Source organism: Bos mutus, chromosome 20, assembly GCF_027580195.1.
Source record: "Bos mutus isolate GX-2022 chromosome 20, NWIPB_WYAK_1.1, whole genome shotgun sequence".
Lineage (NCBI taxonomy): Eukaryota > Metazoa > Chordata > Mammalia > Artiodactyla > Bovidae > Bos > Bos mutus.
Window position 1 is genome coordinate 65,143,892 of NC_091636.1, and position 16,152 is coordinate 65,160,043.

The 16,152-nt window shown below is 46.0% G+C and overlaps 2 protein-coding genes across 7 annotated transcripts in view; one reads left to right on the forward strand and one right to left on the reverse strand.

Moving 5' to 3' along the window:
- The window catches only part of MTRR (5-methyltetrahydrofolate-homocysteine methyltransferase reductase), a 37,509-nt gene extending 34,382 nt beyond the window's left edge, over positions 1 to 3,127 (reverse strand). Inside the window, exons 1-2 of one of the 4 annotated variants that reach the window (XM_070357738.1) lie at positions 3,053 to 3,127; positions 767 to 931 (exon numbers count right to left, since the gene is read on the reverse strand). In XM_070357738.1, coding sequence (XP_070213839.1) covers positions 767 to 895 — 129 coding nt within the window. In that variant the 5' untranslated portion in view covers positions 896 to 931; positions 3,053 to 3,127. Of the gene's footprint in view, positions 1 to 766; positions 932 to 2,954; positions 2,976 to 3,052 lie in introns of those variants that run through there. The other 3 variants (XM_070357739.1, XM_005905128.3, XM_070357737.1) reach the window with 3 other exon arrangements.
- A 71-nt stretch (positions 3,128 to 3,198) lies between these two features.
- On the forward strand, positions 3,199 to 15,276 carry FASTKD3 (FAST kinase domains 3). 3 transcript variants are annotated; one of them, XM_005905129.2, is made up of 7 exons: positions 3,201 to 3,319; positions 5,675 to 7,158; positions 8,492 to 8,577; positions 10,778 to 10,952; positions 12,207 to 12,276; positions 12,613 to 12,727; positions 13,832 to 15,276. In XM_005905129.2, exons 2-7 carry the CDS (start codon positions 5,721 to 5,723, stop codon positions 13,928 to 13,930), a joined length of 1,983 nt encoding a protein of 660 aa, XP_005905191.1. In that variant the 5' UTR covers positions 3,201 to 3,319; positions 5,675 to 5,720; the 3' UTR covers positions 13,931 to 15,276. The 3 variants fall into 3 exon arrangements, 2 of the variants coding, with proteins under 2 accessions (XP_005905191.1, XP_070213842.1); XM_070357741.1 differs by lacking the exon at positions 3,201 to 3,319 and adding an exon at positions 3,350 to 3,450; XR_011461477.1 differs by lacking the exon at positions 13,832 to 15,276 and having other exon boundaries at positions 3,199 to 3,319; positions 12,093 to 12,276; positions 12,613 to 12,691.
- The last annotated feature ends 876 nt before the right edge of the window (positions 15,277 to 16,152 follow it).

Here is a 16,152-nt window from a genome sequence, read left to right on the forward strand (position 1 = left end):
GGGATTCTCCAGACAAGAATACTAAAGTGGGCTGCCATGCCCTAAGGCCTGAAATGCGTGTGACTATAACCTGAAGGCCTCAGACTAGGTATTCTAAGCACAGATCTGTTAAGATCTCATGTAAACAACTCAGTGAACATGAGTCTGAGCAAACTCCAGGAGGTAGTGGAGGACAGGGAGCCCTGGCATGCTGCAGTCCACAGGGTCGCCAACAGAGGGACACGACATAGCGCCTGGACAACAATCCTACGGTGGGAACTTCTGCAGAGACTGAATACAGAAAGACAAGCAGCCCCCGAGGCTCCCGCAGATCCTACACCTTCACTCTAGATTCTGTCTTCACAAAAGAATTCAGTGGTTCTGCACTTGGAAGAACTCTGGCACAAATGACAAGGTCATTATTTCAGGGAAGTTTGTACAGGGCACCAGGATTCATGAGGTGGAAAGCTCACATGTTCCTGTGAACACACACACCTCAATTGTTCCCAAGCACCCAGTGAGAAAAACAAGGCAAATATACTAGTTCCATTTATAGTTGAGAGTGGTTAGTCATCCTAGTTTTTAAGACCATGCAGTTTAATTTAACACACACACAGAGAAAAAAGTTGGCAGAAGTCTTACAACACAGTTGATAAAATGAATTTCTAAGTGTTTAAAAAAACAAAAAAAGGATCATGGTGGCATTTAGGGTCCCACTTCGTTTTTTAACATCAATTCCCAACCAAGATACTTCAAAGCGTGAAACACAGTAAAAACCATGACTTACCTTATCCGACTCACTAATACAGTGGAGATCTGCATAAAAACCATATGTAACTGCTTTTTCACTTATCTCTTCGGCTATGGCCTTTGCTTGTCCTCGTTGTGTAGCATAGAGTAACAAAAACCTCCTCATCACCTCAAGGCATATGCTACAGCTCTAATAGTTACACTGTAAAACAGAAAGAGGAAAAGGGATTTCTCTCTTTAACGGAGCAGTAACAACCTGCAGGTATGAATTTTCTTAATTAAAAATGGACTGCAACAATATCCAGGGATAATATGAAACAGACTTACTAACTTTTTTAGCATTAATTCTTAAGGTCTAACAAAGACAGTATTCATGAAATCAAGGCAAATACAAGGAAAGCTCTAATGCCACAGCTCAGAAATCAGATTCTGGGGCCAGACTACCGGGGTTTGAATCCCGCCAGGAGTGACCATTCACAGGAGGGGAACTTCAGGCCGGACTCAGGCCTACTGACCAGTTTCTTGGTTCTCGCACCTTTAGAGTGGGGACAATGACGGTACCTACCTGACAAAGACAGCAGTGTCCAATAAATGTCAGATACCTTTTCTCTTTTAAAAAAAGGTAAAATTAAAAATTCACTAAAATGGTAAAAACTCAATTAAAATTGATTCCTACTTGATCCCAGTGGTAAATAAATCACAGTACTCTAGTTAATACCTTTCTTATTTAATTCAATTTCATATACATCTGCATGCATGTGTATACATACATACCTATAAACAGAGAAAAACACTTCTAATCCACTCAAATCTTTTACTAGTTTTACGTTTTTTCCTGAACAGATAACCAGGAGTAAAATAAAGGGCTCACAGATTTTTCACCACACCTCAAGTGTCTAAACCTGAGAGACTGTCAATATGTAAGGATTCAGGCTTCCCAGGTAGAACTAGTGGTAAAGAACCCACTTGCCAACGCAGGAGATATGAGACGCCTGGTTAGATTGCTGGGTTGGGAAGATCCTCTGGAGGGCATGGCACCCCACTCCAGTATTCTTGCCTGGAGAATCCCATGGACAGAGGATCCTGGCAGGCTACTGTCTATGGGGTCGCAAGAGTCGGACACGACGTAACAACTACACTACTACTACTAGGCTCCTCTGCCCATGAGATTCTCCATACTGGGGTGGGCTGCCATGCCTGGCGGGCTACAATCCATGGGGTCACGGAGAGTAGGACATGACTGAAGCAACTTAAGCACGCATGGCAAGCTGAAACTCAAACCCCAAACTTGGCTTTCGGGAAACGAACCGCAGATACTTTTTTGCTCCTCTGGCCAATTAGATCTGAGGACAACTTAAAGCCACGAAGGAATTAAACGGCAGAATCACAGTATTAATAAGCAGCATGCTAAAAAGCAGGGAACAACCTGCGGAACAGAACCGCGCTGGATACAGCGGGTACGCAAGAGGTTAACTCTGGATTTAAAAAAAAAAGCAAGCTTCCCGCATAGCTCAGTCGGTAAAGCATCTGCCTGCAATTGCGGGAGACCTGGGTTCAATTGCTGGGTCGCGAAGATCCCCTGGAGAAGGAAATGGCAACCCACTCCAGTATTCTTGCCTGGAGAATCCCATGGATAGAGGAGCCTGGCGGGCCACAGTTCATGGGATCGCAAAAGCCGGACACGACTGAGCGCTCTCTTTCTTTCTAACTCTATATAAATGGATAAGGGGACGACGTGGAGACAGTACACACCGAGCTGATCCAGAAGCACGACAGCGCAGTGATGGAAAGGGCTTCTACCACTATCCAAGCCAGGGACCCAGGGCACTTCGCAGGAGCCACAGGCACCGTCCGAGATGCTCGCTGCGTGAGACCCTCGGCCCCTTAACCACCTTACGGAGCAGGCACTGCAGCCCACGTTCCTCAGGGGGTGGGGTAGGACAAGGTCGGGGCGGAGAACCAGCGCGCGCAGCTGGTCCGCGTGCCCCGCATCCCCGCCTCCCGCGTCCCTCCCCCTAACCCGGTGCCCCAACGTGCCCTTAGACCCCTGTCTAGGAAAAGTGTTTGGAACCATAGACCCCGATCGGGGAACGGCCCACAAGGACCTGCGGGACCGGCTCCGCCGTTCTGCACGCCCCGCGGCGCCTCCGGGAGACGACGGTGAGGGCGCAGGGCCGAGTCCCCGGCGCAGTCAGCCCTCCACCCTACCAGGCCTGAGTCCTGACCTCCTCCCCGCGCGCGTCCAGCCTGGGCGGGAAGGAGGGACGCGGAGGCTGCCGCCGGTCGCCCAGATCTGGCAGCGGCGGCTGCGGGGTACACTCACCTGAAGGAATCCGGCGGGGTTGCTGAGGGAAAAGCTCAGGGACGCGAGCCCCGGCTCCCGCGCCTGCGCACACCGCCTCGCGCCGGGGACCAATAAGGAGGCTCGGGAAAAGGAGCTGAGGCCAATCACCGCGCGCCTGGACGTGGGGCGCCCGCCCCTTCCTGGTGCAAGCGCCAGGGGCCCCCTCCGGTGAAGGGCGAGCGTACGGAGGCCGCAGAGGCTGCGGAGCCGCGTGGGTTGCTGGAACCCAGGCGCGCGCGGAGTCCGGTAGGTATCCAGACGGGCTGTGGGCTTGGCTGTCCCGGCCCGGCGTGCGTGGCCCACGGCTTCGCTGAGGCGCTCGCGCTCGCTCCCCGGCTAGCCGCCCAGCTCTTCGGACGCGGTTCCCGCCGTTCCCGGTGCGTGAGCGTAGGATTCCGCGGCGCCCGTTTTGGGGGCGCCCGGCCCGTCAGGTCCTTTCCCTCCAGAGAAGACGCGGCTCCCCCCTCGGGGCGCTCCGTCCCCCGCTGCCCCGCACCCTCGTGTTCCCGGGTCTCCCACAGCGGGGCTGGTCAAGCAAGTGTGGACGGGCTGGCCCACCTTTCCCCTTCGTTGATAAGCGTTTTTTTTTTTTTTTTTCCTCCATCTGCAAAGCTAGACCTTCTTATTCCTCAGTCCTGTTTAGATCCTAACTCTGAGGGGAAACTGACCCCTCGGAGACCTTGAAGCTGCTCTTTTCACCCTTGCCGTGTGAATTAATGGTCACTTCAGTTGTGTGTTTGAGAACGTTGGACCAAGTGCAATTCCTTTCGTCAACCAGCACATAGGAGGCGTGCGAAGGAACCAGACTACCCGAGTTGAAGTCTGGCTCAGCCGCCTACTAGCTGTGTAAACTGGACAACATGAGATCTCTGTGCTTCGGTGTCCTCATTTCTAAGATGACTTTAAAGTACTTAATTCATTGTGTTGTTGGGACAATTAAATATAACATTGTCTGGCAAATGATAGCGATGATTATGAGATCCAGCAGCTATTCTGTAACATCTTGGAAAATCTCCACACTTTTCCAAAAACAGTTGGAATAATCCTCCCACTCATTAGCATATGAAATTACCCATCCTATAAAAACTAACCACACCTAATTTCGCAGCCACGTTCACCCTCTGCAATGGCCCACACTCTGTGGAGTGTGCTTCTGTCTATCTGAGTAAATCCACTTTTTACCTATCACTTCATTAGGGCCTGAAACCCAGTACTGTGGGTTTTGGCTGGGTTGGAGTTCCGGCCATGTGGGTTGAAGTCCCAGTAAGGGTTTTGGCTGGGTTCGAGTCCCAGCCATGTGGGTTGAAGTCCCAAGCAGGGTTTTGGCTGGGTTCGAGCCCCAATCTGAGGTAAACAGTTGCAATTCTAAGCTCTAGGGTGCAGAGTCACTGCTCCTCTAGTACTTAGGCCTTTTTGCTGTTGTTTATTTTCATTGGAGTATAGTTGTTGCTTTACAACTATATTGTGTTAGTTTACAACTATATGTTGTGTTAGTTTCTGCTATACAAGAAAGGGAATCAGACACATGTATACATACATCCCCTCTTCTTTGATTTCCTTCCCATTCAGGTCACCACAGAGCCCTGAGTAGAGTTCCCTGTGCTATACAGGAGGTTCTCATTTGTTGTTGTTGTTCGGTCACTCAGTCATGTCAGACACTTTGTGACTCCATGGTTTGCAGTAGGTTTCCCCTTCCTTCACCCTCTCCCGGAGTTCACTCAAACTCATGTCCATTGAGTTGGTGATGCCATCCACCCATCTCATCCTCTGTCGTCTCCTTCTCCTTTTGCCTTCAATCTTTCCCAGCATCAGGTTCTTTTCCAGTGAGTTGGCTTGTTGCATCAGGTGGCTAAAGGATTGGAGCTTCAGCTTCAGCATCAGTCTTTCCAATGAATATTCAGGGTCGAGTTCCTTGAGGATTGACCGGTTGGATCTCCTTGTAGTCGAAGGGACTCTCAAGAGTCTTCTCTAGCACCACAGTTCAAAAGCATCAATTCTTTGGCACTCAACCTTCCTTATGGTCCAACTCTCACAGCCACACGTGACTGCTGGAAAAACCATAGTTTGACTATACAGATCTTTGTTGGCAAAGTAATGTCTCTGCTTTTTAATACACTGTCTAGGTTTGTCATAGCTTTTCTTCCAAGGAGCAAGCATCTTTGAATTTCATGGCTGCCGTCACTGTCTTCAGTTATCTGTTTTATATGTAATATCAGTAGTGTTTATATGTCAACCCCAATCTCCCCATCTGTCCCACCCCTCCTCCCCCTTTGTTCTCTATGTCTTTGTCTCTGTTTCTGCTTTGTAAATAAGTTCGTCTATACCATTTTTTAAATTTCTCATATATGCATTAATATAGGATATTTGTTTTTCTCTCTGATTTACTTCACTCTGTATAACAGTCTCTAGTTCCATCCAAGTATCTACAAATGGCACAATTTCGTTCTTTTTTTACATCTGAGTAACATGGTACTAATGTTTGAGTGGGAAATGTTTAGTGGGAATGACTCCTTTTGGATACTCATCCTTAGTTTCATAAGCATTGATGTTGAATGAACCGTGTTCTAATATATTTGACTACTTTTTTTTTTTTTTTTTTAGTCTTTTAACATAGTTGTAACTCAAGAGGAGCTGAGACTCTGATGGCATGGCTTTAGTTACCTTACGGAGGAACCTCTATCACTTATCTGATTTTCGGATACATGGAGCTCTGGCTGCTCTGAAAACTCAGCAAGTAAATCATGTTCACAAGACAGTCAAAGAGCATCTGTGTCCATGGTTCTGGTCGCAGCACCCTGGGCCCATCAGGGTCCGGTTCCATCATGCCCATTGTAAGAAGTTTCATTCAGAAAACGGAAATGACCTCTATCCAGTTGGGGAGCCAGGGTTCTCTCAAGTACACAACTGGGACAGGTTTGAACACAGTGTTAAAAATGTGGACGAACAGATGTTTTACAGGAAACTAAACAGCTTCACTTCATCAGGAGAAATCTTACGTTTTGTAAGCACACTGGAGACTTTGCCCGATACTATGATGGCAGGAGCCTTACATCGTATTTGTGAAGTGGAAAGAAAAGATGGTGATCAAAGGTTGCCGAAAGAAATACTGGAGAGTAGTGCCTTTCAGGCATTGTGTGATCGGTTTGGACGGGATCCCTCGGATCTGTCAAATGCGGGTTTGGTGACTGCTTTTCAAGCCCTGACTCTGTTGTGTGGCGATCCCCAGAGTCACTTGCTGATGAACCTGGAGGCGGAATGCCAGCATCGTCTTGAAAGGGGCGGCCTGGACGTTCACAGTCTTTGTATTCTGGGGGAAACGCTAATTAAACTGCACGGTCCGGGCTGTTCGATGCTAGACCTGATCATATATCAGCTGCAAGGGGAAAGTTTGGAAACATTTACCCCTGAGGATATCGTGACCGTTTACAGACTGTTGCAGGCGAGTCCTGAAAAAGCGGACCAACAGCAGAGGTTCTTAAATAAGATCAATCACTTTTCTCTATCACTAGTTTCCAACCTGAGTCCTAAATTGATGAGCCAGATGCTCACTGCCCTAGTGGTCCTTGATCAGACTCAAGCCCTTCCCCTGGTTATCAAACTGAGTAAGTACGTCGTGCGGCACATCGCTCGTTTCACTAGTGAAGAGCTCAGAAAAGTCTTAGAGGCGCTCATATACTTTGGGCACAGTGACAGATTCTTTACAGAAACCCTGGAGCAGCATGTCGCTTCACTGTGTCTCACTCTGGATCCTGAGCTTGTCAGCAGAGTCATGGAGTACTGCAGCAGAAAGCTGATTCTTTCAGAACCCATCTTCAACGCAGTGGCAGAAACTTTTGTTTGTCAAGCAGAAAAATTTTCACCTAGTCAGACTGCCAAGTTAATCGAGCCATTTGGAAAACTCAACTATCTGCCACCAAATGCTTCTGCTTTATTTAGGAAGCTAGAAAACATGCTGTTAACCCGCTTCAATCATTTTCCCCCCAAAACACTGCTGAGACTTCTCCATTCGTGTTCACTTATTGAGAGCCATCCGGTCAATTTTATGGCCAAGATATTCAGCCCATATTTTCTTCAGCAGCTGCAAGGTGAGTTGGTTATGACTTCTGAGAATAGAAAACTTACAATTTGACCTTGATGTTTTCAAGTCACATATATAGCTTTTTTTTTTTTTTGGAAAGGGAAATGGCAAGCCACTCCAGTATTCTTGCCTGAAAAATCCCACAGACAAAGGAGCCTGACGGGCTACTCTTCAAAGAGTTGCAAAGACTTGAACACGACTGAGCAACTAAGCACACATACACAGCATGTACCTTTTTTATTGAGCCTTTATTTTTTCTTCCACTATGATCTGAAGAAGAGATCTGAAGTTGCAGATGCTAACATAAACACAGGGTTAAAGACCAGTAGAACATTGCTCAGAGAGAAAAAACATTTTGGGGTAAACAGACTCCACTGCCCTAGCTGAGAAACTGAATCTTCTTGTAGAGATCTGGTGATGACAATGGCAGTGTCATAATAACGTGTTAGGAGCTTTGATGACAGCAGCTGTATCACTCTTTTGCCTTTATTAACTGGCCACATGTGGAACTTCCTGACCAGGGATCAGACACATGCCCCCTGCAGTGGAAGCCTTGGGTCTTACCCTTTTATCCACCAGGGATGTCCTGGCCTTTTTTTGAGAGATGTTCATCTTAATTCAAGACCACCCAAATCTGTAAGAATCTAGATCTCCATAGGTAAAAGGAATCCCCACTAATTCTAATTCTAACATGTATCTGTCACTTTTAATTATATTCTCCAATTAGGAGCTTGCATTCTTGAAAGCCAGAATGAGATTTCATTGAGATGACAGGCAGGAAGGCATAATTAATTCTAACAAGTTATTTCCCTAGTGTCATTTAAAGGTACCTTATTAGAGTGAATTAATTAACGTTGTTGTGGTTCAGTTGCTCAGTCATGTCCAACTCTTTGAAACCCCATGGACTGCAGCACGCCAGGTTTCCCTGCCCTTCACCATCTCCTGAAATTTGCTCAAACTTATGTCCATTGAGTCTATGATGCCATCCAACGATCTCATCCCCTGTCATCCCCTTCTCCTCCCACCTTCAATCTTTCCCAGCATCAGGGTCTTTTCCAAGAAGAGTTGGCTCTTCACCTCAGGTGGCCAAAGGATTGGAGCTTCAGCTTCAGCATCAGTCCTTTCAATGAATGTTCAGGACTGATCTCCTTTAGAATGGACTGGTTGAATCTTCTTGCAGTCCAAGGGACTCTCAAGAGTCTTCTCCAACACCACAGTTCAAAAGCATCAGTTCTTCAGTGCTTTTTTATGGTCACAATTAACGTGTGCATTCTGGCTATTCTCTGATTATACACAGCAAAATTCAAACTTAACTCTGACTGAGATGCTTTGTATTTCAGGTGCAGAGTCCTATTTGGACAGACTGAGCCTAGCACAACTGACCCAACTCTTCTTAACCTCAATTCTAGAATGCCCGTTCTACAAGGTAAAAGTATGAGCTCGTTGCATTACTTCCCTACAGGGATGGGTTTCTTTGCTTCCTTCTTCCCTTCCACCACTGCCCCCATCAGCCCCCAACCCCCAGTCCTCTTTTAAGTTCCTTCTCTTTTGAGCTGAGTAACCTCATTAAAAAACAGAGTTTTCATTCACTTGGAGTCAGTTGCCACCAGGTACTTTTTTCTAATCCACTCATCATGGATGGACTTACAGGCCTTTTCCAATACTTGTCTCTTGATCAGCCATACTGTCATAAACATGCATACCTACCCTTTCATACTTAGCCCTTTTGTTGTTTTAATCTAAGACTAGATTCCTGACCATGGATGTTGCTGTTCAGTCGCTCAGTTGTGTCCGACTCTTTGCGACCGCATGGACTGCACCCCAGGCTTCCCTGTCCTTCCCCATCTCCCAGAGCTTGCTCAAACTCCTGTCCATTGAGTCAGGGATGCCGTCCAACCACCTTACCCTCTGGATGGCTGGACTAATTTTTTGGCAGGCACTGATGGATTGATTTCCCCCTAATAGTTGTAGATGTCTCATTTCGCCAGCAGTGAATGGAAGTGACTGTCTCCCCCCATTTCTGTCGCAGTATGTTCTTAGTGCCTTTAATTTTGTCACTTGGCTCAATGAAATGCCATGTCCCATGCTTCAGTTGCGTTTTGATGAGAGTAATGAAGTTGGACGTATTTTCACGTGTTTATTGCTCATTTAACTTGCTGTGAATTGCCTCGTTATGCCTTAATTCTTATTTCTCAGGGTCGTTTGTCTTTTTTGTCTTGTGTTTTGTCCTAGTGAAAGTGAAAGTCCCTCAATCGTGTCCAACTCTTTGCAACCCCATGGACTATACAATCCATGGAATTCTCCAGGCCAGAAACTGGAGTGGGTAGCCTTTCCCTTCAGGGGATCTTCCCAACCCAGGGATCAAACCCAGGTCTCCCGCATTGCAGGTGGATTCTTTACCAGCTGAGCTATCAGGGAAGCCCTAGAACACATTGTAAAAGACATTAACTATTATGTGTGTTGCATGTATGTTCTCCTGGTTTGTTGTTTTAAATTTTTTTAGTTTTAATATTGTTTACGATGCCTTTTTGCTACACAGAAATGTTTCTTTTCTGTAGTCAAACAGTTCATTTTTTATGGCTGCTGGGTTTCCTGTGTTGTTTGTGAATATTTTGTGACTCCTAAGATAGTATAAATATTTTACTGAATTTAAAAAATACTATTTTCCTATTACGTTTAGATCTTTAATCTACCTGAAGTTAGTTACAGTCTGTAATGTGTGGCAGAACTCTAGCTTAGTTCTTTTCCAGATGGATAACCAATTACTAGCACCATTATTACATAGCTTTCCTTTTCTTACTAAACTGAGATGTCAGCTCTGTCACATTTTCCACTATTAAAAACTCAGCTGGGTGGCCTCAAGCCCCTTAAAGCAGTTCTAAGAGCTCTAGGGATGTTTCTTAAGCTGGCTTGCTTTCTTTCTCTTCCTTCCTTCCTTCCGTTTTTTCTTTTTGTGACCACTGATTACATTTAAAACACGTTTAAGATGCTTTGAATTACTGGTCTTGAACTACAACAGGAATACTTGGCCTTGTCTCACTGGCAGCGACATGGATGGACCTAGAGAGTGTCACGCCGAGTGTGGTCAGGGAAGGAGAGGTGTCGTGTGACAACCCTTATGTGTGGAATCTAAGAGACGATATAAGTGGACTTACCTACAAAACAGAGACTCAGACTTAGAGAGTGAACGTACGGTTGCCAAGGGGGAGGTTAAGGGGAAGAGGTAGTTAGGGTTTGAGTTGGAGATGTACACACTGCTGTGTTTAAATGGATAACCAGCAGGGGTGGGACGGACACTGCTCAGTGTTACATGGCAGCCTGGAGGGTGAGGGAGCCTGGGGGAGAATGGACACTTGTGTGTACGGGGCTGAGTCCCTTCCCTCTTCACCGGAGACTGTCACAACTATCACTGTTAAGTCAGCTATACCCCGGTTCAAAATAAAACGCTTTTTACAAAAAGAATATTTGGCATTGCCATTTTGAGAAAGGTATTTGTGCCGAGTCTTAAGGGCACATATTGCCTACAAAGTAATCTTGGATCAGATGTTTATACTCAGGCAGCATTCATTTTGTTCTCTGATTTTGTATCTGATGTTTCTTTCTTACGTTTGCACATACATTTTCAGGGTCCAAAACTTCTTCCTAAGTTTCAAGTGAAATCCTTTCTTACTCCGTGCTCTTCCCTGGAGACCCCCATGGATTTTCACCTTTATAAATCTGTGATGATTGGACTAATGGACCTGTTAGGAGCAAGACTGTATTTTTCTTCGAAAGTGTTAACACCTTATTGCTACACAATAGGTAAGTAATAGGGAGTTTGTTGTTACACAGTCCTCTGATGGAACATGTGGGCCTTAGCAGCCACCACAGGTCTGGAAACAGAGTGGAGCTGGTCCTTCTGAAGGCAAATGGGAACAGGGGTGGGCAGTAGGGTTGAAGGGTCAGTACTCTGTGGGTGGAGTCCTGCAGGTTAGCCTCATGCAGCAGAATGTCTTTGGACATCCTTTCGGGGCATTCATTCAGAGGAATAGTGACCCAAAGTAAACAAATGAAGTAGCTCAGACTAATACCCAGGACACAGTAAGTGCTCAGTAATTATCAGCTATTCTTGTCTTCTCAGGGCTGCCCAGGCAGCTCAGAGGTAAAGAACCCTTCTGCCGATGCAGGAGACATGAGTCTGATCCCTGGATTGAGAAGATCCCCTGGAGAAGGAAATGGCAACCCACTCCAGTATTCTTGCCTAGAAAATTCCATGCAAGGACAGAGGAGCCTGGTGGGCTCCAGTCCCTGGGGTCACGAGGAGTCAGACACAACTGAGCATGTGAACGCTTGTCCTCCAGGCTGCTGCTCTCCAATACAGTAGCCACACATCCTAGTTGCTGTTTAAATTTAAATCAGTTACAATTGTAAAAGTTCACAGTTCAGGCCCCCAGGTGCGCTAGCCACCCTTGAAGTGCTCCGTATCTGGTATAAGTGTTTCCATCATCACTCAAAGTTTTGCTGGACGGCACTGCCTAGAGAGTCAGAGGCCTTCTCTTTTCACACTGTTGCGTCAAGGACAATCAGCCCAAAGAGGACAGTGTTCCTGGGCTTCACACGGTCAGGTCTCACTCCCCTCCTTCATGAGCTCCTTTTACAGGGAAGGCCGGGGAGGCTGCGTGCCCAGGGCCCATGTGTCAGGGTTCTGGCTGTCTCACCGGCCCCTGGGGCACTGGAGCTCGGGGATGCCAGGTGCCAGGATGTAGGATCGTCTTCACTGTTCCACCATCTGTTACCAGGAGAGTGAAAGTGTGTGTGGTTCACGTCGTGCCCCAGGGACCCGGAGGGCCCCCTCCTTGTTCAGGTGCAGGCGAGCCCTCATAGTTTACCCTGATGTGGTTGGGCAAAGCTCTGATTAAATTAAAGTTCTCACCATTGTCTGGTGTGGTTGTTACTTTGCAGCCTTCTGCCCAGTTGATAAACGCAGTGCGGAAGAAATCAAAACAACCAGAAGGGAAGGAAGCTAGTGTTTGTGAGGGTATCACACGAAGACTTTTTCCTTTCTTCTCTCACCAGATGTTGAGATTAAATTAGACGAAGACGGATTTGTATTACCATTTACAATTGATGAAGACGTACACAAAAGGTAAAGAAAATCGTTGTGGTCTAGATGTTACGAGACTTGTCCAGGTTAATACATAAGGACTGTTTCTTAGGAACGTGAAAAAGGTAGACACAGTTCTGGAGATAAACACTATGGCATACCAGTTTTAGAAATTCCTTGTAACATTTTATGAACCTTAATGTTGATAAAGTTGAGTGCTTTTTTCATCAAATCATTGGATGACAGTCATGAGTCATTTGAAAACAGTATGGGCACAAAAGCATAGCCAAATCCCAAATAAACTCTGGCAACTAAAACTATGTGAATATTTTGGATTGTTATGAAAATGAAGTTCCTCTCTCCTCTTCCGTTTTTTAGAGTAGCACTGTGCATTGATGGTCCAAAAAGGTTTTGTCTGAATAGCAAACACTTACTGGGGAAGGAGGCTACTAAACAGAGACACCTGCGCTTGCTTGGTTATCAAGTTGTCCAGGTACGGTTTTGCCTTTGTTTCCCCCAGAAGCCATTTCTAGTTCAGATTTGCTTTTCCCAGGGTCCTAAGTGGTGTGGCAGCCCAGCGGACCAAGACTAATGTCTAGTTATACGTCAGCTTTGTTCGTTACACTTGTCTCTTGATTTGTATTTTGAAACACGGTTTTTCAACTTGTTTTCCAAAAGTGAGACATCCCTAAATCCTATATAAGCTGTGCTTTACTTTGCTTTTAGAATTGCTAGATTATTAGAATATCTATTATTTTAATTTCCCTTGATATAATGAATAAAATGGACAAGATGGCCCATTAAAGCCAGGACCTTCATCAACTCCTAGCGTTTAAGACTCTTACTAGTCTTTACGTTGAGGGTCACTAACAGGGTCTTCAGTGAGGAGTCACCGTGTGTAACGGAGGTTTTCTGTCATCCAAGCTGTCAACCACCCTGCTCTCTGCTTTCCTGTGTAGTTAACTTTTTTCCACTCCGTCTTGTACACACCCAGATTAACTTTTCTAAAACAAATCATTGCCAGTGTGCTCAGAAACCTTCCTTGTTTCCTTACCGCTTACGGGATAGAGTCACACTCCTCTGCACCTCAGCATTTCGGACGCTCCTTGGTCTGCCTGCGGCCGGGCTGTCTGCTCCGAGCGTGGCGGTCTTCCTTCCGGCCTTTCCCCCTCGCCCAGGCCACTCAGGTGGTCTCCCCCTCTCAGAGTGTCCCAGTTCTAGGTCTTCATGACTCCCAGTGAGGCCGACCTCTCACCCTAATGAAATGTCAGAAACTGCCTCTCAATACTAAAGCATGATTTTCATTGTATGTTCTGCTTACGTTTTGTATTTATTGCACATTTTAAGTTGGTACCTGACTTGTAAGCTCCCTGGGGACAAGGGTCATGTTGAGCCTTGTGTAGTCACCCCCTTCAGCGCTGGCAGCACCATCGCAGGCTCTGGGCACACGGGACGCGCAAGCCGGCTCTGACGTCCTCCCGCCAGGAGCTGACGCTCTGCCACGGGGGCGGGCGTGACAGACAGACAGGCACCCCCAAAGCCAAGGTGATTTCAGATCATGAAGGATCATGATGGCTTTATTTTCTTCTCTTCACAGATACCCTACTATGAGATTGAGATGCTAAAATCAAGACTGGAATTAGTGGACTATTTACAAGGAAAACTGTTTTCTCAAAACTCAGGTGGTCATTGGTAATAAGAACGAATACTGACTTCTGAACTCACATAGTGAAAGAACTTGCAAATTAGCCATTTATTTATGGAATGATCTGGAAAGGGTCTCTCGTATACACTTTTGTTGTTGTTTAGTCACTAAGTCGTGTCTGATTCTTTGCAACCCCATGGACTGCAGCACGCCAGGCTTCCCTGTCCATCCCCAACTCCCGGAGTTTGCTCAAACTCATTGAGTCAGTGATGCCATCCAACCATCTTATCTTCTGCTGCCCCCTTCTCCTTCTGCCCTCAATCTTTCCCAGCATCAAGATCTTTTCCAGTGAGCCAGTTCTTCGAATCAGGTGGCCAAAGTATTGGAGTTTCAGCATCAGTCCTTCCCATGAATATTCAAGGTGGATTTTCCTTGAGGATGGACTGGTTGGATCTCCTTGCAGTCCAAGGGACTCTCAAGAGCCTTCTCCAACACCACAATTTGAAAGCATCAATTCTTCGGTGCTCAGCTCTCTTTATAGTCCATCTGTCACATCCAGACATGATTACTGGAAAAACCACAGCTTTGACAGTATGGACCTTTGTCAGCAAGGTGATGTCTTTGCTTTTTAATACGCTGTCTAGGTTTGTCATAGTTTTCTTCCAGGAAGCAAGCGTCTTTTAATTTCATGGCTGCTGTCAGCATCCACAGTGATTTTGGAGCCCAAGAAAATAGAGTCTGCCACTGTTTCCTTTTTTCCCCCATCTTTTTGCCATGAAGTGATGGGACCTGATGCTGTGATCTTAGTTTTTTGAATGTTGAGTTTTAAGCACTTAACCAGTAGCAAATTTAAAATTAATCTTTATTTAATACTAGTGTCATAGATACTTTTATACATCAAACAGAACTGATCAACTACAATAAAGGAGTGAGTAAATGTCATTATTTTTTTTTAAGTCTTGTGTCTTGTGATGATTGTCTGCTAACTGAAAATATATTCTTGAGAGACTTTTGCTTGCTCTTCTAACAAATGTAAGAAATTTTATCTCCTATTTTTTTCTTTTATATTTTATTAGAGGAAGTAATATATGGTAAGAAAAGGAGCAAGGAAAATAGGTTTGTGTATGAACATATAGAATTATAGATTTACACAGACATAATCCTTTAGTTAATAAAATTTTTTATTGGTATGGGAGCTTTCTTATTCATAAAGGTATAAAGATGTGAAAAAGGCGACTTAAGCAGGCTTGCGGGGTGTTGGAGGGAGAAACTTCTAAATCTAGCGTGGCTTCAAACTACCTAGTTCCCTGTGTGTGCTTCACTGTCCCATTATGGTAAGTTAAAAGTTTCGGGGATAAGAAGGGTTCTGCACCCAATTAGAATGTGTGTGTCGGGCAGGGGGATGGGGCTGTGCTCCAGCACCTGCTGAAGGTCCTACAATTGAACTCTGACCGTGTCTGCCTGGAGAGAGCTCCAGATCCCACAGGTGGAAGGCTCAGGCCCACAAGACTGTCCCCTCACCCCCACCCTTGTGACAGTTGTCACATGACTTGACCAACTGGCTGTAAGTCAGAGGCTCCAGTATCCCCCTCCTTCAGTTCAGTTCAATTCAGTCACTCAGTTAATGTCTGACTTTTTGCGACCCCACGGACTGCAGCATGCTGGGTTCCCCTGGCCTCCACTATCTCCCGGGGTTTGCTCAAACTCATGTCCATCGAGTCGGTGATGCCATCCAACCATCTCATCCTCTGTCGTCCCCTTCTCTTCGCACCTTAAATTTTTCCCAGCATCAGGCTCTTTTCCAATGAGTCAGTTCTTTGCATCAGGTGGCAAGGTATTGGAGTTTCAGCTTCAACATCAGTCCTTCCAATGAATATTCAGGATTGATCTCCTTTAGGATGGACTGGTTGGATCTCCTTGCAGTCCAAGGGACTCCCAAGAGTCTTCAACACCACAGTTCAAAAGTGTCAATTTGGCTCTCAGCCTTCTTTCTGGTCCAGCTCTCACATCCATACATGACTACTGAAAAAACCATCGCTTTGACTAGATGGACCTTTGTTGGCAAAGTAATGATGACCCCCTCCTTGGGTTCCATCAATTTGCTAGAGCAGCTAACACAACTCAGAGAAATGTTTTACTAACCAGAATGTAGGTTGATTATAAAAATGTAACTCAGGAACAGCCAGAGGGAAGAGATGCTTGGGCAAGGAATGGGGATGGTTGTGGGGTTACCCTGCCCTCTCCAGGCACCACTCTCCCCTAAGCTCCACCTG